The 24073-nt window shown below is 32.7% G+C and overlaps 1 protein-coding gene across 2 annotated transcripts; it reads left to right on the top strand.

Moving 5' to 3' along the window:
• Nucleotides 1-351: 351 nt before the first annotated feature.
• LOC132746303 (endoplasmic reticulum resident protein 44-like) lies at nt 352-23791 on the top strand. Of its 2 annotated transcripts, XM_060735411.1 has the most exons (13): nt 352-621; nt 2842-2914; nt 3603-3712; nt 4152-4197; nt 10398-10582; nt 10957-11072; nt 11399-11459; nt 12411-12527; nt 13010-13121; nt 13820-13967; nt 15302-15413; nt 19313-19712; nt 23517-23652. In XM_060735411.1, the coding sequence occupies exons 1-12, from the start codon at nt 559-561 to the stop codon at nt 19673-19675; spliced, it is 1506 nt and encodes a 501-aa protein (XP_060591394.1). In that variant the 5' UTR covers nt 352-558; the 3' UTR covers nt 19676-19712; nt 23517-23652. The 2 variants fall into 2 exon arrangements, with proteins under 2 accessions (XP_060591394.1, XP_060591395.1); XM_060735412.1 differs by lacking the exon at nt 19313-19712 and having other exon boundaries at nt 383-621; nt 23517-23791.
• The last annotated feature ends 282 nt before the right edge of the window (nt 23792-24073 follow it).

Raw genomic sequence — 24073 nt, forward strand, 5'->3', positions numbered from 1 at the left:
TATTTCAGTAGATACTGATATAATTTATAAACTTAGTTACTTCCCTTACATTAAATAAGAAGGTTTAATGCTATCACTAATATTTAGTACTTTGAAAGAAATTATTTTTTCTGTTTATCAAACATCTAAACGTTTTACAAATGAAATTATTTGTTTTCTTTGTCTTGATGGGTACTTATATTACATAAATCCGTGCTTGGGATGAATTGACCGATCGCCGTATTCGGAGAGGTACGACACTTATGGTTTTTAGTGTGCTCTAAATTTTGGTACGGTACCAAACGGCAATTAATATATGCAAATTTACTAGAATTTTTATTTTTTGTCTGTTTGAAGCAAAATAAATTTTACTCAGTGTAATTCATAACTTTTGTTGTATTAATTGAAGCACATTTATGCTGATAGTTAAAATTTTTTGAATATCTTTTTGAAAAATCTAAATCTCGCGAGATTACACGTTCACTGTTTTTCAGCCATTTTTGAGTTGTCTGCTCATTGCACAGTGCTCTCAAGCACTATTTTCTAGAAAAAAGTGCAGCAGGAAATTCATTCATCACAATGGAAAAATACAGCAAATTTGGCATTTTGTTCTCACGTTCCACGTGCATATTTATTGCAATGGTATGAATTTCAAACTTATTTTGACTTCCATGTGTTCTGTCAAAATTATTTTGACATGTGGCGAAACATAAACAAACCGGAAAAAACGAAACAATATGACTGTTGGGGCATATGATGGTCATGATTTGAATAGTTGCATTGAGGCATACTCGCATTTTAAAATTGTATGTCTGTGATAATGAAGGTTGTATTGAAATATCCGCTTGAATAAAATTTTAGTGATTTAAATTGGACAGGAACGATGAGGAAGAAAATTATCGAGGGACACTGTAGTCCAATAGATTAGACAGGCTTGTTATAGTTTTATGTTGGTCAAGCCTGACGTCTAATAGTTATTGCTCATAAACGTGTAGCATTTTGAAAAATTAAAAAATGTCTTTTGACTTGCCTTTCAAGCTTTATTCAAAAGCTTATCTTCTGTTCTTTCAATTGCATGGTCTATCATTAACAAAAACTTTCAAACAATGTACTTATCAATTAAATGTAAAATAATATGAAATTAGGTGCTACCTATGGCGCGGAAAGCTTTTATGAATTATGATTTTAGCATAACATGTTTAGTGTACATGTAAATGCAGGTATTTTGTACCGTAAACAAAACGAATAAATTGGTGGTGTTCAACCTATCATCGGGGCGCCTGAAAATCTCCGAAAGTAAAGGGGGGCCACTTCGCATGCGTCGGCGTTTGGAAAATTCCTGCCGCCATTTTTGTTAATCTCTAATCACAGTTATTGCTTTAACGTTATTTTTTAATGTGTTTATTCTCAAAAAGGATACATATTTATAATCGTCACTATAGTTTAATTAATGAAATGCATGTTTATTTTCTGATTTTGTACATCATTCTTTCACCGGAAGTGTTATTTAGCATGCGTCTGCTAGCAATAGTCTGACTATGTAGACGCTCATTGAAAGCGCTCTGATATCTATATTTAGCTCAAAATGGCGGCGCCCAGTTAACTAAGGATTTTTTCACAGCTCATTAGGTTTAGGATATATAAATTTTTTGAAATTTCCATTTACTTTTAATTTTATTTAATTTGAAATGATACGCGTCATACATGTTATCTAAGAGAGCTACAGCCCTCGCGGAGCCTTCGGTCCCGCTCGGACTTTCCACGTATAAATATCAGTCTATTTCGCTCATCGGCCATACTGGTTAAGTAAAGCGTTTTACAGATTGATTCCAATTTTTTGAACGGAAAAATATATTCGAACACACTGACGGTGCATGGGCAATTATTTCGTTGAAAAAATATTCCGTTAGAAACTTCTGGACTCATTTAAACGCTTGCATTTGAATTAGCCAATCAGATTTCGCGCACTGTATGGCGGCCATTTGTATATCGGCTGTACAAGGAATTTAATTAAATAAGAGGATTTAATCATGACTTTTCGGATGTGACAGTTTAATTATTTTGTTAAAAGGTATTTATTTTTTAGTTTTGTTCATAAATAGGTCAAAATTAATGTAAATACACGCTGTTTTAATTGTTTAAATTCATTAGATCTAAATCGATGTCTAATGTCAATTTTTTTGCTACACAATTTTGCAAAGATCTGTTAAGACCTAACGTAACATGGAAAATGAAAAATGTAAAATATCAGATTAATGAATGATAAATATGAAAAAGGTTACGTATAGGTCTTATATTTAAGTTATAATTAGGATTAGGGACACTGATGTGTTTTTATGGAGACATAATTCACTGCGTCCCTAGGGTCAGACTCTGCCTCCCCCCATCAATGTGATACACTCCTGTAAACACTGTAAAATCGAACATTTGTAACAACAATAAAACTGGTTATCAAACTAATGTCCCATAATTAAAGGAAGTGGCTAGCCTTATGGGCAAGTTCGACTTCCCAATAGTTCTAGCGGGTGAGAGTGGTTTCGCCAACTACAGGTTCGGCGAACTGATCTTATAATATAAAACAGGTAGTGGTTTCGGCGAACTTAATTTAATCAATTGTATTATGGGAACGTCAATTATCGGGTGTCGTAATGTGTGGTTTACTTAGAACTTTTGGCTAGCCGTATGAGCCATACATACATGTACCCGATTTAGTTGACAATTTTCACCAGTTCTTTGAAGCTAAAATGCAGCTGGATGACTAAAACTGACTTCTCAAAGAGTAAAAGCTGTCATACATTTACTTGACATTCACATGTGTGTGATATATAATAAATAGATCTTTCTAAAAAATTTCTTTTACAGACTCTGCTTTTATGTCATGGAACAAATGGAGAAACCTTACAGCTTGGTGGAAGTAATTTCAATAATATAATCTGTAAGTAGAAATCATTCATGCTTGTAAAAGAATTGTTTGTTAATTTGGTTTGATTGATTTCTATGACATTTCATTTACTTTTTTGGGTTGGTCCGGCTATCGTTGTTTCTCTAGACATGTAACATCTTGTAAATACTGTACATAGTGTTTTTTTTTGCACCATTACCCTGCCCCAAAAGCACTGTAAATAATACAAATTTCTCTGCATGTGACCGTCTATTAATTTCACATGATTTCTGAATTAGCACATGATGAAATACAAATTTATGACTGTTAGGCTCAATTGTCCCAGAGAAATATTGCCTTGTCTGAAGATCGAACCAGCTACTCTATGGTTAAAAATCTGATGCTCTTCCTATAGGTGGACCTATATTAGTTCATTTTTCAAGTGAAATGGAGGTATGAATGTTGAACTGTTACGGGGCTTCTTTTAGTGGACGTTTGGGAGTCCTTTACTTCTTGACTTGGCTTGTGACTTCCAAAATGTAATGCCTTTCCTTCTTTACCTATACAATGTCATTAGTGTGACTTCCAATGTCAGAGGTTTTTACAGATTCTGACTTCCAACGTAACTTAATGGAAGCCCTGTTAATAATGATATCACTGTTAACAGCAATTGTTATGGTAGCCTTCCTCAAAAAAATGTTATGAGAGATTTGATTGTTTATTATTCATTCACTTTTTTCAGCTACTCACGAAATTGTGTTTGTTAATTTTTACGCTGATTGGTGTAGATTTAGTCAAATCCTTAAACCGGTTTTTGAAGAAGCTGGAAAGAAAGTGAAGGAACTTTTCCCAGTAAGTGAACTTCAATTTTAACAATCTTAGATCTATGTATTCACTGATCTGTACTGTAATTTAGTTAATTTATTTTTAATACCATTGCTGATATTTGGGCATTTTTTTGTACACGTCTTTCAGTGTTCCCATTTTCTTCTTGATTTATAATAATGATTTGCTCCTAGTAGTCAATTTGCAAAAGCTTTGGATTTATTATTATCTTAATGAACCATATAAGATTTATCTTTACATATTTCATTAGTCATTGAATTTAAGATTTTGAATTTACTGGCCGAATTTCAGTTTTGAATTTATCTTTTTATATATTTAACTAAATTTTCTTAAATTTACACTGGCCCGAACTAATTTTCACTGGCCATGGGCCACTGGGCCAGTGCTAAATCCGATGACTGTTTCATAAACAAATCTTCACAAGTTGTTAATTTGTTTCCTCTAGGAGCAAGGCAAAGTGGCATTTGGGCAAGTGGATTGTGATAGTGAGAGTAAGTTTTTTCAGTTTGTACAACCTCAAGAATTGGGAATTTGTACAATGTTTTAGTAAAATTGGGAAAAACTGACAACATATCTTATACATGTCATCAAATAAGACAGAGAATTCAAATACAGTGGAGCCTTGCTAATCCGAACCCTTCTAATCCGGAATCCTTTCTTATCCGAACGAAGTGTCCGGTCCCGATTTTATTCGTTCTATTTTCAATAGTAAAAAACCTTTCGGATCCGGAACCTGTCTACTCCGAATACCGGACGATTTTTTCAACTTTTGTTCTTATTTTACTCTAAAATTTACCTCTCGGATCCGAACAGATTTTGCCAAATGTCACACCTTAATTCAAAATAACAAATAACCGCACATCTTGCTGGTGTTATTTCGCTTGATTAATGGGTGAAACGTATGATCTGCGAAGGTGTGAAAATTACACTTAGCTTGCCTTGATATCTTCTATAATTGCTTAATTGATTGTTTTTCGTCATCTTCTATAAATATTTTGATATAATGCAATAGAAATATCTTTTAATCCTTTGTATGGGATTCAATGATACGTGATTAACCCATTGCTTCATGAGCATTTTGTGAAAAATGGCTGTTTTCATTGAAAAGTCTCCCGTTACAAGTTCAAATTGCTATAATACTATAAAAACTGCTTCAACACTAATCAAACTTGGCACAAATGTTGACTGGACCATTGTCCTTGCAACAACATGCTCAGACTTAAATTTTCTGTTACCATGGCAACGAGGGGACATCTCAAAATTGCCAAAAATCACTATTTTGCGTTGATTTTTTCCATCAAAATTGATTTCAAAGTGCTGCAACTTATCAATGGATTGAGATAGAGTCAAATGCTTTTCAGCGTTGGTTACACGTTACCTTATGATCAATCTGGGGTCATTTACAGCCTCTCACAAGTCCAAAATTTTCTTGGCGATGAGGGGGACTCCGCCCCCCTTCAAACCCCCCAAAACAGAAGGGGGCACATCCCCCTTCTGGCAACCCCCTGATGTATCTTTTGGTTGGGGGGCCGCGCCGAAAAAGAGGTCAATTTTTTTAACAACATTTCTTAAACAAAAACAAGTGTTTAGGGCCTAAATAAGGCATTTTTTCATCATTTGAGACAACAAAAAGGGGGGGGGGGTGAAAAAGGCGTTAAAAGGCGTGTATATGAAGTAATGGGTTAAGTAATGAAAATTAATGGAAACTGTCAGTGAATTCGGATAGTCGCTGAATCGGATAAGAGTAAACAACAATTAACAAATGCTGGTAAGAATATCTAATCATGTCTCGGCCTCCTGTTTAACATCGTAGGTTAACTTAGCCATGAGGACATCATATTTTTGCTTATTTATTTATTTTTATTTCTTTATTTTTGTATTGACATGTATTAAAATGAACAATAAGAGACTGCAAAAATAAAATATCTAAATTGCTATTTCAGATGCATTCCCGTTTTCTTTCCTTAAACTATTTTGCAAAATAACATGAAAAAAAAACATGTAAAAAAACTTTGTAATTCGGAAACCCTTCTAATCCGGAAACCTTTCTAATCCGAACTTTTCTTCTGGTCCGGACGAGTTCGGATTAGACAGGTTCCACTGTATTTGGTTATTTAATATCCTCTTATATCTGACTCATTAGCAGACATTATAATTTTGAATGCAAGATCACAATTTTCTATGGCACAATGAAGTTAAATATAAGAAAGTGACACTTTTTGGCATTGGCAGCATGTCCCAATATCAGCCATCAAAATGTGTCAGAAAAAAACCTTGCAACTTTTGGAGAGGCAAACTTGACTTTCTCATAAATTATTTTGAAAAACACTCTTTAAACAAATATTGATTAATGGTCTATTGCATAAAATATTTATTCCCAACATGAACAAATATTGATTATAAATGGTCTATTGCATAAAATATTTATTCCCTGACTTTACTAGAGGTTAAATCCTCTGTTTTCAAGAGTTAACTTATTGACATACTTGATAAGATATTGGTAATGGTTTGATATATATATTTTAATCATAAAAACTTAAAAGTTTTTATGTCCAAAATAAAGACATTCTTAATTGAAGAAATACCTGCATCCAGATCCATATTCTATATATAATTGTATCATAGTTTGGGGACCTTCCTGTTGAAAATGTGTCGGAGATAAATCGTATACCGTATATCAGTGATTAATCTAGATGTGCGTCCTGCGTAAAATACGCATAAAAATAAAAAAAGACGCACAGTTTCAAAATATGTGCGTTCAATTTGATGCATGCAAATCAGGTGGTTTATAATCAAAAATATCAATTTCTTTAGTTGAATATTTTAATTTCCGATGATTACAGGTGCAAGACTAATCCCCAATTTGCTTGAAACGTTAAATCCCTGCAATCGGTAACCGCCCATTATCGGCATTAGCCAATCAGAGCGTCCATTTTGCATGAGAGGGAATCGCCTACAATGGTGAAATATGCAGAGATCTGCCTGCGCCATTGGCGCTAAAAAATGAGAATGGCAGTGTTCGACACTAACGCAGTCCCGCGGTCCCGAGGACTCCAAAAATTGACAAGGGTTTCTTAAGTTCCAAGTCAGATGTCCCGTTGGGACTTTTAAGTTTTTAAATAAAAAATATACTAAACAATTAAAATTGATCATTAATCAACTTTAAAGTATTCATTTAAGATGGTAATCTTGCAAAAAAAGTATTTATTAAACGTGATAAACTTGCAAAAAGCAAACCGGAAATGAAACATTGTTTACAAAATACGAAAATTCTCCACATACCAAACATTCCAATGTCAGTATTTTCCGATATGTTGCTGTATTTTCAACCACCATAGTAAAAATGATATGTTTTATATAGTTTTGTTTAATATTTGATGTTACTATTATGTTAGAATACTTATACCGTGGAAAAAGTCGGCAATTCCATAATCAATAGTGTACAAGATTTCGGATAAACACATTCGGATGCGTGATTTTTGGGGATTTTTTAAAAATATTTTGTGATTATATTTTAAATGCAATAATAATAACTTGTTCCTGTCTTATCATGGCATTGATATCATTATGTAAAGGAATTATGAGCAAAAAAGCTTTTTTGCAGTAACTCATTTTCTTCTCTTCAATGACTAATTTACACTTATTCAAGTAGACCTAATACAGCACTATTATAATATCAAATGAAAATTACTTACTGCATAACTACAGACAAAGGGACAAAATAAATTATATTTATTGAAGTCAGTAATATTTAGGACATATTTTACAAGACCTATAAACACTTCCAACTGCATGTATGATTTTGTTACCAAACTTAATAATGCTGGAAGGAAACATAGAGGATTTCGTTCCTTCATCACTTAATGTTATCACAGATCCATGTGCTATGATCAACATTCCAAAAAGTAGAACGAAAGAACAATAAAAATAAGTTGCACATCAATTTTGATAGACAAAGGTTATTGCTTTATTCTTAAAATTATATAAAAAATAATCAGGGACTTCCGACTTAGGGAAGGGACTTTTGAATTCAAAAACAGATGTCCCGTTGGGATTCCTGGCTGAAAAGTTAGTGTCAAACCCTGGAATGGCACAGGAAAATCGTCAGCAAAGGGCCAAGGGTGCATCTAAAATCTGTGTCAGACTTATATTGTATGTTATTAAGTCATCCAGACAAAACTGGTACCAACAGCAACAGGTTACCCATTCCCCTGTACTTACGCATATTCTTGAGTTTATCCATTTCCCTATAGCATTTTTCCAAGTTATCTACTTACCTTATCTCTTTCCCACACAGATAAGCATTTCTACTACCGTAAATTTAATCCAATAAAGCAAACAAAAAATCATTAATCTACTTAATATTTTAAATAAATATCAGTAAATGAAAAAAAAGTGTTGCTATTTTAAGAAATGCTGTAAGTTACAGTATAATCTGACAGGTGTGTAAATTGAATTCCCCTAGGGTCACTCAAGTTCACGCGGAGTGTAACAAAAAAAAATGTCTATTACGTCATCAAAATATTTGACAGGGCGATTAACCAATCAGGGAAACATTGTGCATGTCTTTTTTTCTTGATCAAAAGGTCTGTCTGTGTATGCTTTCTACACAGAGGCATACAAGGAGCAATAAAAGTCGTCAGTATGTATACAGTGTGATAGGGGCATTTTGTGCAAATTACGAACAATTAAAATGGATAATGCACAGTATTAGACATAAGTAGTAAGAAAATATAAATTATGCAAATTAGATTTTTCAGCAGCCAATAAAAATTGTTTTGCCTGTAATTAATATTAGTACCAAAAATAACTTTTTTATACAATTTAAATACTTAATCGCTTGTTATAAAACATGCAAATCATGTCAAGGATCTGCTATTAAAAAAAAAATTCTGCTAAGACGCATTTATTTTGCTACATGACTCATTGAATTTTGCTAAAGGACTCATTGTTTTCAAACATGTGCGTCATCCGACGCATTGTAAGGATTTTTCTAGATTAATCACTGGTATATACATGCACAGTGTGTTAACTAGAGTGCAGGTATTAGTTACCTGCACTCCAGAGCATGCCAATTGATTGGCTCATTTTTGCAGGGGTTTACTTATTGTGACAGCAGAGAAAGGGAAAGCGATAGAAATATTATATTCAGATGCTCGTTCATTGGTTACATTTTTCTGGGGTTTCGTATTGTGACTACATGGAACTTGTTTTTATGTTTGGCTATGACTAGAACATAAAAACACTCGGCAAACTGATTAATACTCCTATGGTTTAATATAGATTTTCTATACATATTCTATGGTCCAAGGAATATAATACAGTGAAAGTTGAGAAAACCGGACGGCTTTCGGACCGAGGGTTTTGTCCGGTTTTCTCAGCGGTCCGGTTTTCTCAATGTACCGAGCAGTGACTTACAACGGATGCTGTATATTTGCATTTTCATGATCATATGTACGTAAATTGCTAAAGAAATTATAAATTACAAATTAACATGTTTTATTTATTTTTGTCACTTTATTGCATCTAAATACTTTAAAAGTTTGATTGAAAAAGAACAGCAGTTACCTCATAACGATACAGTCCTATTACATTCGCACATGTTTACATTTGGGTACTGGATAATGATTTAACGAACATAGTTTACTTTGTTTATTTTTAATAATGCCCCCCTTCCACTGTAAATATTGCCGATGCCTTATTAAAAGTTTCACTGTCTTTAATTGGTTCAACTTTGTCACTTATAGACAGCTATCGTCGAATTCTTTTGGTGATGGAATAGAACTTGGCGCCGATAAATGTCTTTTCCGTTGCTTTGATATTTTGGGAAATGAATATACAAAAGCAACGCAGTATAAAACTACTCATTTTTTTATTCATACTGATTTTAACTTACCAATTCCTCGTACGTGTTGGCATATATAAAACGGTAAAATCTATATCTTACAATAATTCAAACTGTGAAAACGGACATAATAAACAAATCAGACAATCGGTGTCCCATTACCGCTCAGTTTGCACTTTTGACTAGTACGCAAGGTTATTCACACCTTTGCAAAAGGTTATTCACACCTTCGCCGTCCGGTATTGTCAGGGTAATTAACCATCCGATATTCGGTTTTTACAGATTCCGGTATTGTCAATGTTTAATGCAAAAGTTTAACGAAGGTAAAATTTGGGACTGAATTAATCGTCCGGTATTTAGAGAGTTCCGATTTTCTCAGCGTCCGGTTTTTTCAACTTTCACTGTAAAAGGAAAATAATATGAGTATTCTAGTGTATGGAGGATGTTATGATAACTGTTGTTGATTGCGTTTAAGTTGAGATTAGTATTTCTTTGCATGATGCCAGACTCTTTAAAATACAAATTTACCCATCTGTAGAAATACACACGTTTGTGTGATTCTCTGTATACAATTATTCATAATATTGTTTTTAAATCAGTGTCTATTCTAGGATTCGAAAATCGGAAGATTTTATTGAAAAGTGAGAATTTGTAACATTTGTTGATCTTTTTTCTTCTTTCTCTATGTAAAATTTTCCCCCTGCCTCTGAAAAAATAGTAGGGAATTCTCAAACATGATGAGTCAATCCCCCCAAAGCCACTTTCCTAGAATAGACACTGCTTAATTCTATTATTTTCTCATCTTGAAAATGCATAAACTTTAATTTAGTTGTAATACTTTTTCAGATGGTATTGCTACCTTATACCATATATCAAAATACCCAACATTAAAGCTGTTCCGTAATGGGCAAGCGGTTAAGAAAGAGTATAGGGGTCAAAGGTCAGTGGATGCCCTTGCAGATTTCATCAAAAATCAAATAGAAGACTCGATTAAACAACACACCACAATGGACGAGCTAGACGAACTAGAGGTTTGTTTATTTATTCTTGGTTCTTAGTTCTTGTTTTGTTAGTTTATGTTTTGTTAAAAGGTTTTAGCAGTTTTTCATGGCTAATTTTGGGTGAAAATTTATTCCTACTTCCCAGTTAAAAAAAACACACTAAGCATGGATGAGCTGATTTTCTCCTCTATGGAAAAGAGATATTTCAAGCATTTACTGAACTTGAATAACGAAAGGGAAGAATAAAAGACGTCTCTATGGTTGAATTGTTAAGGTAGCCAGCTTTCAAAGTTTCAGTAATACCAAACAAAATAAAATAAAAAATAGAATTTAAGAAAAAAAGTATCAAATTCATTCAAATATGAGACATTTAGATTTTAATTAGATTACTCATTTCTTTGAAGAACACAAAGAGGAACGTAATTGGGTTTTTTGATGACAAGGAGACAGATTCTTATAAAACATTCCGTCGTGTTGCCATGCAACTAAGAGATGATTGCATGTTTCATGCAGCAATAGGGTAAGATTTGAAGATTCTTTTTCTTTATTTCGCGTTTTAACCTGATAGTAACATAGGAAACTGTATGGTTAAAAAAAGTAAAAGCAAGTTGAGTTTTTGCTATAGTTGCTTCTGGAGCAGCCCTAAATGTTACAGAATTACAACAAACCGTTCATAAATATCTTGCTGGCAAACAGGAAAATACTTGACTTTAACGTTGGGAATCGAAATTTAAAACATTTATATAATACACAGAGATACATGTATATAATGGAGATAGGTACATGTACATGATTTTGTTCTCGGTATAACTTTTCTTTACACTTGTATATTTTGTTATATTACAGTGAGGTGTCTAATGGAGAAAGAGCTGGTCTCAGCACAAAAGTTGTATTCCGTCCACCACATGTATGTTGATGTTATTATTACATTATTTCTTAAAGCAGCATGCCTCCAGATTCATGCATATTTTCATGTAAATTTTGAAAATATTTTTGAAAGTAAAGTATTGTGAAGTTATAAAAAGAAGTAATTTACACACTTTACACACATGTAAATTAACAAAAATAGATCAAAATATGCAAATAAAGCCCCTGCTGCATTAGCAATTCAGTATAAATATGGTGATAAATATAGCAAAATCAGTATTTAATCACACATAACATGTAAATTATCACTTTAATCCTGAATCCTTTTACTTATCTTAAAATCTTGTACAATTTTAAATTTTCTTGAAATATTTTGGTTCATCTGGAGGCATGCAGCCTTGAAGTTATAATCATTTGCTAATTTATGACAAATTGGCTTTGTAAGGTAATTTCTGAGAGTGCATGGTCTGCAGAACTTGTGTTTTAGATTTAACTGAGACAGGTACAACTGAGATTAGCTCCATAGGGAGAGTATCTGATTTGTAATCCAGGGTAACTGGTTGAATTCTCAGTTGAGGTGAAATATATGAGATAATTGATTTTAGACATTCAGTCTATTGGCTGTTTGTCTCTTACTGCTGATTCAGAAATCATGTGATTAGTAAGTTCCCTTGCGGAGAAATTGGTTATTACTGGTAAGTTACCCAGGAAAGCAGGTTGGTGGACAGATCAGCACAAAAATGACCGAAAAGTGTGTTTAAAATCAGTGAAAAATGAAAAAAATCCAAACAAACTAAAGTGTCTATATACTATTATTAAGATGCAAGCGCTTCATTTTAATTTTCTGGCATGATGAGTTAACAATCATATGCCTGAAAATCATACATGAAGAAATTGGTTATTTGTATATTACACTTGATTAAAGAAAATATTACATGCTTATAATTATATTCTCCCCACACACGAAGGTTTATGGTATCTTTTTTTGCAGACTAGAAGAGAAGATGTTGCATATACTGGAGAGTCCAACAATTATGATATGATGCTACAGTGGATGCACGACAAGTGTGTGCCGCTTGTTAGAGAGATTACATTCGAAAATGCTGAGGTATGTTGACTTAGTTGAAAGCTAGTTAATGAAAGGACAGTGGGTTATACTTACGTGTTCATTATTTCTGTATGAAAATACACTTACTACTTCAATAGGCAGTAAATAAAGAAATCAATGTATAATGATATTGTACGTGTTATAATTTTCCTTCTTAGAAACTATAGATTATTTTATGTGAGGCAGCTATCCAGCTAGCATACGCCAAAATCAGAGTTTTTCTAATCATGTGCCCACTCAAGCCTGAAATGATGCCTAAAGACACACCTAAGGTCTTCCTTCACAAGTAGAGCTGAATGGTTCAATATGACATTACATTGTGTCTTTAAATCTAACAAGCAAATAAGAAAATAATAATCAGCCCCCAGAATATAGGTATATTGAAGAATATTACAAATGAAAATGATAAATAGGTCAGTTTCAAAGAAATGTATAGAAGTTGTTTAAGACAACAAATGTCTAATTTTATACTATCATTACAGGAATTGACAGAAGAAGGGCTGCCGTTTGTTATATTATTCCACAAATTAGAAGATACAGAAGTTGTCACAGCATTTAACAGAATTGTACAGAATGAATTATTAGGGGAAAGAAGTAAGTCTCTATCAAGTCTGTTATACACAAGTCATTTTTATCCAGAGCCTTATTTTATATAATACAAGGAAACTTGTATCTCCAGGCCCAATATAGCCCTGCAGGGGATAATCGGCTCGTACAATTTGTGCCAGTTCTACTTGGTAAGGCTGTATTTGCCTTCATAACATACTTTTCAATAGGCAGTGAAATTATACTTTGTAAATTTCACTGTGAAAATATAAAATATAATTTTCACAGTGAAAATATAAAATATTAAATAAATATAAAATATAATACTAGAAATGGCTGTTATATAGCTAATAACTTCCTCTGCCATGACAGCTGTACAAGTCTACTGATCAATAAAGCATGCCAACAAATGAGAGGTTGTTGTATACTATCAGTTTTTCACAGGAAAAACTTTTGGGGCTTCAAAAAATTAATACCCCCCCCCCTCCAACCCCCCTCCCCCAAAAAAAAAAAACCCCCAAAAAAAAAAAACCAGCATTACAATCATAAGAATAGGATTTGATAGTGTTTTAATAAGCTTAACATTATAGCTTCCAAAACAATCAAACTTTAAATAAACTGAACTAAATATTTATTGATTTTGTTTGTCTTGTGATTGTATTTCACAACACTTTTGTATTTCTGCCTAAATTGTCAAATTTATGTATGACTTGTCACATAATGAATGATTTTTTGTTTATTTTCAGCTAGCGTAAACTTTTTAACTGCTGATGGTACAAAGTTTTCACATCCTCTTCACCATTTAGGAAAATCAGCCAATGATTTACCTGTGTTAGCTATAGACAGTTTTAGACACATGTACCTTTTTAAACACGACGTCAGAAAAGATCTCGAGTAAGTGGCAAGAATTCTTATTGTGTTTCAGAATTTTGACTTCACTTTGGAAAGTTAGAGATATATATTGTGCACAAATTTGATGTTTTAAAAAAAAAAACGTAATTATAACTGTACAGTCTCTTTTAAAATGTACAAATAAACATCTTTAGAATAAACAAAGAGAAAATATGTTACGTTTTAAACTCTACACACTACAGGTAATCATAGTATAATTGCATATTGTCAGTAAAAAAAAAAAAATGGCAGTTTTTATGAGAATAGACCAAATTAATTTGACAAATAATAGAGAATGAAGCTTCCCAAAAATAGTTTATACATTGACTTTTTCAAATTAGACATATTCAGGAAGAATTTGATAGATTTGAATAAATTTCTGCAAAAGAAGTATTTTACCCAAAGATGGGCAGAGTAAATCTTAAAAAAAAAGTCAGCTGTGTTTCATAATGACATTATATATATTGTTATGCATACAGAATTGATTCCTTAGTAAGACAGGGGCATCCGTGGCCGAGTGGTTAAGGTTGTTGACTTCAAATCACTTGTCCCTCACCGCTGTGGGTTCGAATCCTGACAGGGACTTTGGATTCTTTCATGTGAGGAAGCTATCCAGCTAACTTACGGAACGTCCGTGGTTCTACTCAGGTGCCCGTTCGTGCCTGAAATATGCACTGAAGGGCACCTGAGGTCTTCCTCCACCAGTAAAACTGAAATGTCGCGATATGACTTATACTGTGTCGATGTGACGTAAAACCCAAAACAAAAACAAAAAAAAGAATTATTAAGACATGGTATATAGTATCAAATAACAGGAAGATTTATCTATCTTATAAAGGAATTAATCCGTTGAATAACCTATATTTGATTGTAATCAAAAAGTTTATATCAAATTGCAAGCCTCAATAGATTTAGAAATAAAGCAATATGAATATATTAGACTTTTCATCATATACTTAAAATAAGAAAAGTTTGCGGTAAAAAAAATTTTTCATTCACATACTCATACTGTAGCTCTAAGATTGAACCCAACTTTATGCTATGTTTGTATCATGTTAGTATATATATATGTAAATCTGTGTCATATAATTTTAACAGAGTTGCACTAGTACTCAGGGCAGGAAAAATCTGATTTTGACTTGAATGTTTGTTTTTATCTGAAACATTTCTAAACTTGTTCATTTGATAATAATAGAGTAAATGAATATAAATTTCCACTTATCTGTACAGACTGTGGGACAACCTGGACAATACGGCCAATTGATTTTGCTGTCCCTAGTACTTCTATTCTAGTATAGGATAAACATTAATCATATCATGTTACTTTTATCTTGCAGATCACCTGGTTTAGTGAAAGAGTTCATAGCAGATTTACACTCGGGCAAGCTTCATCGTGAGTTCCATCATGGTCCTGACCCGGTGGTGCAACAAGAAAAGCAAGTGGAACAGGTAAGCCGTTTTATAGTAATATATAGATCTTGTGATGGCACCATGCAGAAACTTTGTGAAACACTGCTTAGTGACAAATAGTTACTATGGAAATTTGAAACACTGCTTAGTGACAAATAGTTACTATGGAAATTTTTTTCTGTGATGACTAATTAATAGATTTGACCATTCTATATGGTTGACTTTTATAGAATCTTGTTAACAGTTAAGAATAATGAGGGCATTCAACATGCAACAACAAAAACACAAGAATTCATAACAAATTTCAAACAAGAATTGAAACATTAAATTTTATAATTATATTGCTTTTTAGCATTAATATGTTTACCATTGAATTTTAAGGAGTGATGTAAACATTAAAATTAGATAATTAGTAATTTTGAAACATATAATTTAAAAATAATGGGAAGCTGAATTCTTTGAACTGATATTCTTTATTGTGATTTAATTTGGTAACCTTAATTGATTTAAATTTTTGTTGGCCAAAATCCAAAACTATTATGTATAGTTCTTATAATTAAAAAAAAGATACTTTTGTTTCAAGAGAATTGTTTATATATATGAGGATCTATGTTGACTTGTCACTATTAGAATATTTACGTCAAGTGTATTATTGAATAAAGTTTTTTTTACAACACTTAAGTGATATGCTAATGAAATATAATGTATGATATTATATAATGGAAGATAAGTGATGTATATTTTAAACCAGCATACCTTTAGTTAATTGGCCTGTCTGTTTCGAAGAAAAGGTCAAATTATTATGATCACCGCGGTTTTGTCGTCAGCATTGTTGTGCTGCAAAAAAACTAAATGTAGCCCATTTTTCAAATATTTATAAAGTTATCAACATGAAAGATGGAATACTTGGTTATCATGACAAGGTGATGCTTTTAAACAAGGGGAATAATTCTGAAAGCAATATTTTTGGAGTTATGCTCCTTTTTAATGTAGAATTTTTAATTGCTCACAGTGCTCTTAAGATTTTTTTTTGACAAATCTACAATTTCTCTTTTCAATCTAGACCTGTTTTTGGACTGCAAAAAGTTCCTTTCTATTTTCTAAACTGTTGTTGCTGACCATTATTATTGACCCATATTTTGTCCCAGTTATGCAAATTTCTATGTCAGGTTGAATTGTACCTAATAGTGCAAAAAATGCTGCAAACATAAGCATTATATAAAAAAAAAAACAACAAACCAGATTTTTGTTGTGAAGAGACATTTGAGGATTTTGTTGTATTTCTTAGCTAAGCAAGAAAGTCATCATGTAATCCAACCAAAATTAAAAAAAAGATGAGACCTGAAAAGTAAATGCAAGTTATAATTTGTTAGAAGTTCTAGAGCTATGCTGGTTTTTGATTGATCGTTCATGTAATTTTGTCAGTATATTGTGCGATGGCTTATATGTGAACTTGAGCATGTTGTTGGATCTGTGTATGTTTCGAAAGGTCTTACATCATTATTAGGCTATAGTCCTCCAGTATCTCTATGGTTACAGAGAAGCAGTTTGCCTCTTACAGCTGGCCCCAGGACAGGATCCGTTCCTTATTGTTAGAAAATACAAATAAATATATTGGGGGGAATTTTTGTATGCAGAATTCTGAATTCTTTTAGTGGATGTATTACTTGTAAAACTAACTTGTCAAGCTTTCACTAATACACTGTTGGTCTCGAGGTGTTTTCTATTTCTTTGAACTAACTCAGTTAATCAAGAGTTTTAAAAATTATAGCCAGCAGGTTCTATACATTCATTCTTCATGTGTCAAGAAATTAATTTTGCTGTATTTAGTTATGACCTACTTTAAATTTAGGTTTCATCCATGTTGAATCCAGCTCATTCATTCATTTCATTCATTCATTTTATTCAATCATTAATTCATTCAAAGCCTTGGGGTAAAACATTCAAAAGTTTTCATAGTTTATCTTTTTTGCATTTGTCTATATATAACTGCTTTGTCAGTGTCCTTAGGAAACATTTAAAAAGACTTAAAAGCTAAAATTTAGCCTGGCAATCGATATATCGCTGTATCGCCGATAATTCATTACCGATATATCGATACTAAAATCCTTATCGATGACATCTCTACTCTTTTCAATCTAGACCTGTTTTTGGGCTGCAAAAAGTTCCTTTCTATTTTCTAAACTGTTGTTGCTGACCATTATTATTGACCCATATTTTGTCCCAGTTATGCAAATTTCTATGTCAGGTTGAATTGTACCTAATAGTGCAAAAAATACTGCAAACGTAAGCAATTATATAAAAAAAATAGCAACAAACCAGATTTGTGTTGTGAAGAGACACTTGAGGATTTTGTTGTATCTTCTTAGCTAAGCAAGAAAGTCATCATGTAATCCAACCAAAATTAAAAAAAGATGAGACCTGAAAAGTAAATGCAAGTTATAATTTGTTAGAAGTTCTAGAGCTATGCTGGTTTTATAATCGTTCATGTAATTTTGTCAGTATATTGTGCATGGCTTATATGTGAACTTGAGCATGTTGTTGGTGTGTATGTTTCGAAAGGTCTTACATCCATTATTAGGCTATAGTCCTCCCAGTATCTCTATGGTTACAGAGAAGCAGTTTGCCTCTTACAGCTGGCCCCAGGACAGGATCCGTTCTTATTGTTAGAAAATACAAATAAATATATTGGGGGGAATTTTTGTATGCAGAAATTCTGAATTCTTTTAGTGGATGTATTACCTTGTAAACTAACTTGTCAAGCTTTCACTAATACACTGTTGGTCTCGAGGTGTTTTCTATTTCTTTTGAACTAACTCAGTTAATCAAGAGTTTTAAATTATAGCCAGCAGGTTCTATACATTCATTCATGTGTCAAGAAATTAATTTTGCTGTATTTAGTTATGACCTACTTTAAATTTAGGTTTCATCCATGTTGAATCCAGCTCATTCATTCATTCATTCATTCATTTTATTCAATCATTCATTCATTCAAAGCTTGGGGTAAAACATTAAGAAGGAGAAGAAATATAGGTGATTTAAATGCCTTATAATTAGCCTAATAATTATATGTCACTTGGCAAAATCTCAGGGTTTTCTAAAAAAACAAAATCTGTAGTGGTAGGCACACTACAACAATTGCAGAAAAAACATTACATCATTTCACTTAAAAGTCCTGAATGTTTGTCAATGTTAAGATAAGAGGTAAGTTTTCACATTTCCGCCATACTGTCATGATGGCTTCATCAGGTTCACGTTATGAGGATAATGATACATTAAAATGACATGGACTGCCTGCTTCAGGGTTATCGTTATTAAATGCTTTTAAAATTGGTTGTATTTTGAGTCTGTAGATTAAAATCTGTTGCCTCAGATACAAATGAAATCCCTGTACTTCATATTGACAAGATGTTCTATAAATGGAGATTTTAGACAAATGCCAAAGTAGTAGATTGGGTTAGTTATTTTATGGAAAAAAAATATGATATTAAAGTTTTAAATACTGATGATTTTTAACATCTTTTTTTTATCAGTTTCGCACTCATGCTTGTTGGTTTTGGACAACAAGATTTCTTCAGATTGGTCTAGGTTAGTGATAAAACTCGCACTTTATATTCATGGCTATCAACCTAACAAACCTAATCAATGTGGGTTTACAACTTTTACCTGGAACTAGGATTTTGTTCAGTGGGAATTTCTTTCCAAGGTCATTCATTGTTAATAGAGGTAGCTCTAAGGTTGATGTTTTTTTGATAGCTTCTTGTGAGGTCACAATGTGGGATATTCTTACGGACATTTCGGCTTTATTTACAGGATGATGTTGTATTGCATGGTTACCTGCCCAAAATTTTCTCTGTTTTTTTCTTTCCCTTTTTTTTTCACATTTTTTTTTTTATTGAAATATGTTAAATAATGTCTCAGTGTTAATGTCCATACAGAGCAAGGATGATAACCAGCCTTCCACTTCTGAACCGAAAGTCGATTCTCAAAATAATGTCGAAAATTCGGAAAACCAAATCGATACTACCGATAAGCCGGCTGTCGATCAGGAATATAGGTCGGACGATACCGATAGCAATGCGTCCGACTTTACGGCCGAGGAACCGGCTCAGGAGTCAGTGCCTGATATTGACAGTGCACAAAAGGCCTCGGAGAAGGTTACTGAACAAACAGGACACCTGCCTGTAGAAACTGACCAAAGTTCGACTGCCATGCCCCCATCATCCCCACCGGAATCTGTGTTCAAAAATTTGAGACCATCCGAAAACCGATACACTTTAAAAGACAAAGATGAATTGTAAAATGGTTGTGTTAAAGAATCTGCCAATAATTTCAATGGTTTGTGTGTTTATTTGTTAACATTTTACATCTTAATTAGTTTAGTGTGACAGTGCAGTTTTATTTTTTAGTCTTTTACCCTCACATAGTCTAATATAGGGAATGGACTTGTCTGTTTTTAATCTGGACAAAATCATAATTATATGGGAATTTTCAGTGTAGACCATCGTCTGATTTTGGTCAGTAAATTTAATCAGATATGGTCATTTTACACTATAGAGTCTTCTTAGAATAGATCTCGGTGTCTTTATTCAGTTTTTGCTTCTTTTAGTTCACACAAGTATTAGGTTTTGTTTATGTAAAGGGTTATTCTAATGCATTGTCATAGGTATAGAGTTGTCTATTTAAAGTAGCATGTAACGGAATAAAAATACCCCATTAAAGCAATTCAATTGAAACTTAATTAATAAGAAAATAGCCCATAAACCAATAAAGAAAGTAAAACTTTGATGAAAAAAACAAAACAATTTTATTGAAGAAAATATTGGTTATTTAGAGTCAATATTTTCTTCAGTAAAACTGTGTCTGTTGGTGAGTGGTTAAGTTTGATGACTCCAAACCACTTGACCCTCACCGATGTGGGTTTGAATCTCCAACGGGACTTTTGACTCTTTCATGTGAGGAAGCAATCTAGCTTAAGCTTACGGATTGTTGATGGTTGTACTCAGGTGCCAGTTTGTGTTCGAATTAAGGCCTGGTTCAAGGGCACCTGAGATCTTCCTCCACAAGTAAAGATTGAAAGTCGCCATATCACCTTTAATGTGTTGGTGCAAGCTTATACCCAACCAAAAAAAAATATTGACTAATATTTCTATTTATATGCAATATTGATTTTAAACTTGAATCAAAACATACAGTTAGTAATCATGATACAGAAATGATTAAAAGGATCGAAAAAAAAAAGGCTATATATTTGTATGCCCCCACTTCTTCATTTGGTGCATATAGTTTTTCCCTTGTTCCTTTGTCATGTCATTCTGTTGAAAGACTGACCAAAACAGTAGAATATTCTAGCTCTTTTAGTTCTGTATGTAACAAAGTTTCATTATGCATGCTGTTATATTTAATATTTAGTTAGAAAAATAAGCTTGAACTAGCATTATTATTTAGTTTTTACCATGTCACAGCTAACATATCCACCATTATGTCAACTGGTTTTACAATAGTCATATGTTGTGTATTGTCATTAATAGCCTAACAGTAGTTGACATAGACACTCCTTCTTGTCATTACTAATGCATTGTTAACATATTGAGTTGACCAAAACAACTGTAACGATTTAGTGCAGTCTACCGACAGGTAAACTGCACTCTGTATTATAATGATAAAAAAAACCCCCAAAAAAACAGTGTGTTGACAAGGAAAAAACTATTTTTATTTGACATGAGATATGTGCAGTGTCTTGACAGGCCAAGTGAATAGATTGTGCCAATTTCATTGCCCCCTCACTTTAGCTGGGGCTGTAAAATTGGGATTTTTCCCACACAGAAAAAAATCTTTAAAATCATGCTGTAGGCACATAATTTTATTATATACTTATAAATGAAATATTGAGAGCTATTGTTGAGATAAAATGAGTATTTTCACTTTCTGTATTTTCACTGCAGTGAAAGATAGTTTCTGTATTTTCACTGGTGTCTTACTTAACTTTCTGGTAAATTCAGCCAATACACAAAATTTAAGGGAAATTCTTATAAATTGTGATGTCAAAAAACAACCACTCGTAAAATTTTCATATTAAATTTCATACCAGTGGATGAAAATAAATCCTGTATTTATGAAAAAAACTTGAATATCCTCTATGTGTGTGTTATCACAAAGGCCTCAAAAACTTACCTGCTGAATTTCTAAAATGGACTTTCCATTATCAATTTTGGTATATCATGGTGACAACCTAAAGGTTATACAGCCAGAGCCTGGTTGGACTGCCCAGGTGTGCAGGTTTACCTGGCTGTATACTGATGGAAAAGGCTAATCATGTAGGTTTTTTTTCAGTCGAGTTTAAAGGTTTACTTGTCAGTGATGTACTTATGCACATTTTATGTTGTTTTATATATAATCTAAATCTAGTGCACTGCTCCTTAAAATCATAATTCAATTATAATTAGATTTTATCAGTATAGAATTTGTAGAGTACTTAACAGATTTCTTTCATAATTCTTATATTTATTTGTCAATATATATAAACAAAAAATAAGCAAAACATTAAATATTCATTCATAAAGATTTTTTTCCTTCACTTTTTAAATAGAGAAAGAGATTTTGAATATTTGGTTTAATTAATGGTAGTTTAAAAAAAGAAGACTGTTTTCAAGTGGATTATAAGTTTCCCTAACAGTATGACTGAAAGACAACAAGGTTTTAACTACTTGCGATCTATGCCCCCCTGAATGGGGTGGGTATATAGATTTGCCTTTATTTGGTTTACTGTCACTGTGTCCGTCTGTAGACTGACAAAACAAAGAAATGTTGGAGCATCTGTGTTATGTAATGAACATAATTTCTTGTTTTCTTGTTATCCTCCAATTTTGGAAAAAAAATTCTGATATAAACCAAAGAAAATATTGTGTTGGATACTAAAATGTTTTAATTCTTCCATTGTACCAACAGTGTTTTTGTATACATGTACAGCTATGAAACATATATTTCATTATTTATTATAATATTTTATACATTATTACAATATAAATGATAAAAGAAATCAAACTTAATTAAAATCCTATTTTGGTTAATTAAATATATTCCTTACTATACTCTATAAAATATTATTTGCAAGACTTAACACTAGTATATTAATTTTATGTTATATCCATCAGTAAAGATGATATCTTGTACAGGCTTGTTAATACTATGTTCTTATACAACCCTGTGTACTCAACATATAACCAAACCCCCTGTTTTCTGAGATTAAAAAAAAGCAACACAATTTTATAGTTATCATAATGACATTTTGCTATTTTGGTTAAAGGTAGTGGGGATGACAACAAACATTAGTAAATTTTTTAAACATTTAGTACTGCAGGTGTTATGTTGTGTGTAAATTGTAATTCACTGTTAATATTTCATCTTATTTTGACTGTTTCAATACCCCTTCACTGTAGCACTGACTAAATTTCTACTTTGATCAGTTCATTAATTAGTTAATATGAATAGATAACCTTGTTTTATGTGTAACACTTATTTGTAACCATCTTTACTGTTATCATTTGACCATCTTTTGTGTGAAGTCGGAACTTACTTACAGAAAATACTTTACTGTCACTCTACATGAACCCTTAACCCCTGCTGGAATACAAGTGATAAGTCTTAATTTGCCACTAGTATAGAGCCAGGCCAGTCTGCACATCTGTGCAGTCTAACGAGGCTTGAGTCTGTTTGCCGACTATCTTTAAATTTTGATATTGATGCCCTTCACCGCTGTTGGTTCGAATCCCTACAAGGAATTTGGATTTTTTCCTGTGAGGAAGCTTAATCCATCTAGCTGACAGAACATTGATGGTTCTACTCAGGTGCTCATTTGTGCCAGAAATAATGTACAGTAGGGCACCTGAGGTCTTCATCCACTATTTGAATTGGAAATTTGCCATATGGTCTTTACTGTGTTGGTGTGACATAAAACCCAACCAGAAAAATAAAAATCCCAAAAATGGATTATAAAGGAGGCTGAATAAGTGCATGTAAGAAATCCAGCAGGTCGTTGAGAGGTATTAAAACTTATATGAAAAAAAAAAAATGATAAATGATAATGAATAAATAAAACTCAACAATTTTAAACGTAATATTTTATCTCCTTTATCTTTGCAGCAAGCCGGACATATTCCTCATGAACCAAGTGATAAACCGGAGCAGCCAACCAGCCCGCCAGAATCAGCGTTCCAAAAATTAGCGCCATCTGATAACCGTTACACTATTTTAAGGGAGCGTGATGAATTGTAGTTGATCCCCCGGTTAATTTTATATATATATTCTCAATTTTAACATTTTAATGCTACTGTTTCACATTTAAGAGGTTATTATTTTTTACCTTGTATTTTTCTCATTTTTTTTTTCAGTACTCTGTTGTTTTTAAAAAGTGATTAATTATATGGTCTTTTTTTTAATTTAAATATATTAATCATAATTATGGTCTTTTTGTGTCGCCTTGAAAAGGTGACATATAGGGGTTACTTTTGTCGGCGGTGTCGGCGGCGGTGTCTGTGTCGGCGTCGTTGTCGGCGTCGTTGTCTGCGTCGTTGTCGGCGTCCCCTAAAGCTTGTCCGGAGCATAACTCAGTCACTATAAGTCTGAATGACTTCAAACTTGGTATGCATGCTTCTTTCAATAACCCGAAGTGCAGTGCACAAGGACCGGTACTCTGCAGT

Source organism: Ruditapes philippinarum, unplaced genomic scaffold, assembly GCF_026571515.1.
Source record: "Ruditapes philippinarum isolate M1 unplaced genomic scaffold, ASM2657151v2 ctg1186_1_1_1_1, whole genome shotgun sequence".
In the NCBI taxonomy this organism is placed as follows: Eukaryota; Metazoa; Mollusca; class Bivalvia; order Venerida; family Veneridae; genus Ruditapes; species Ruditapes philippinarum.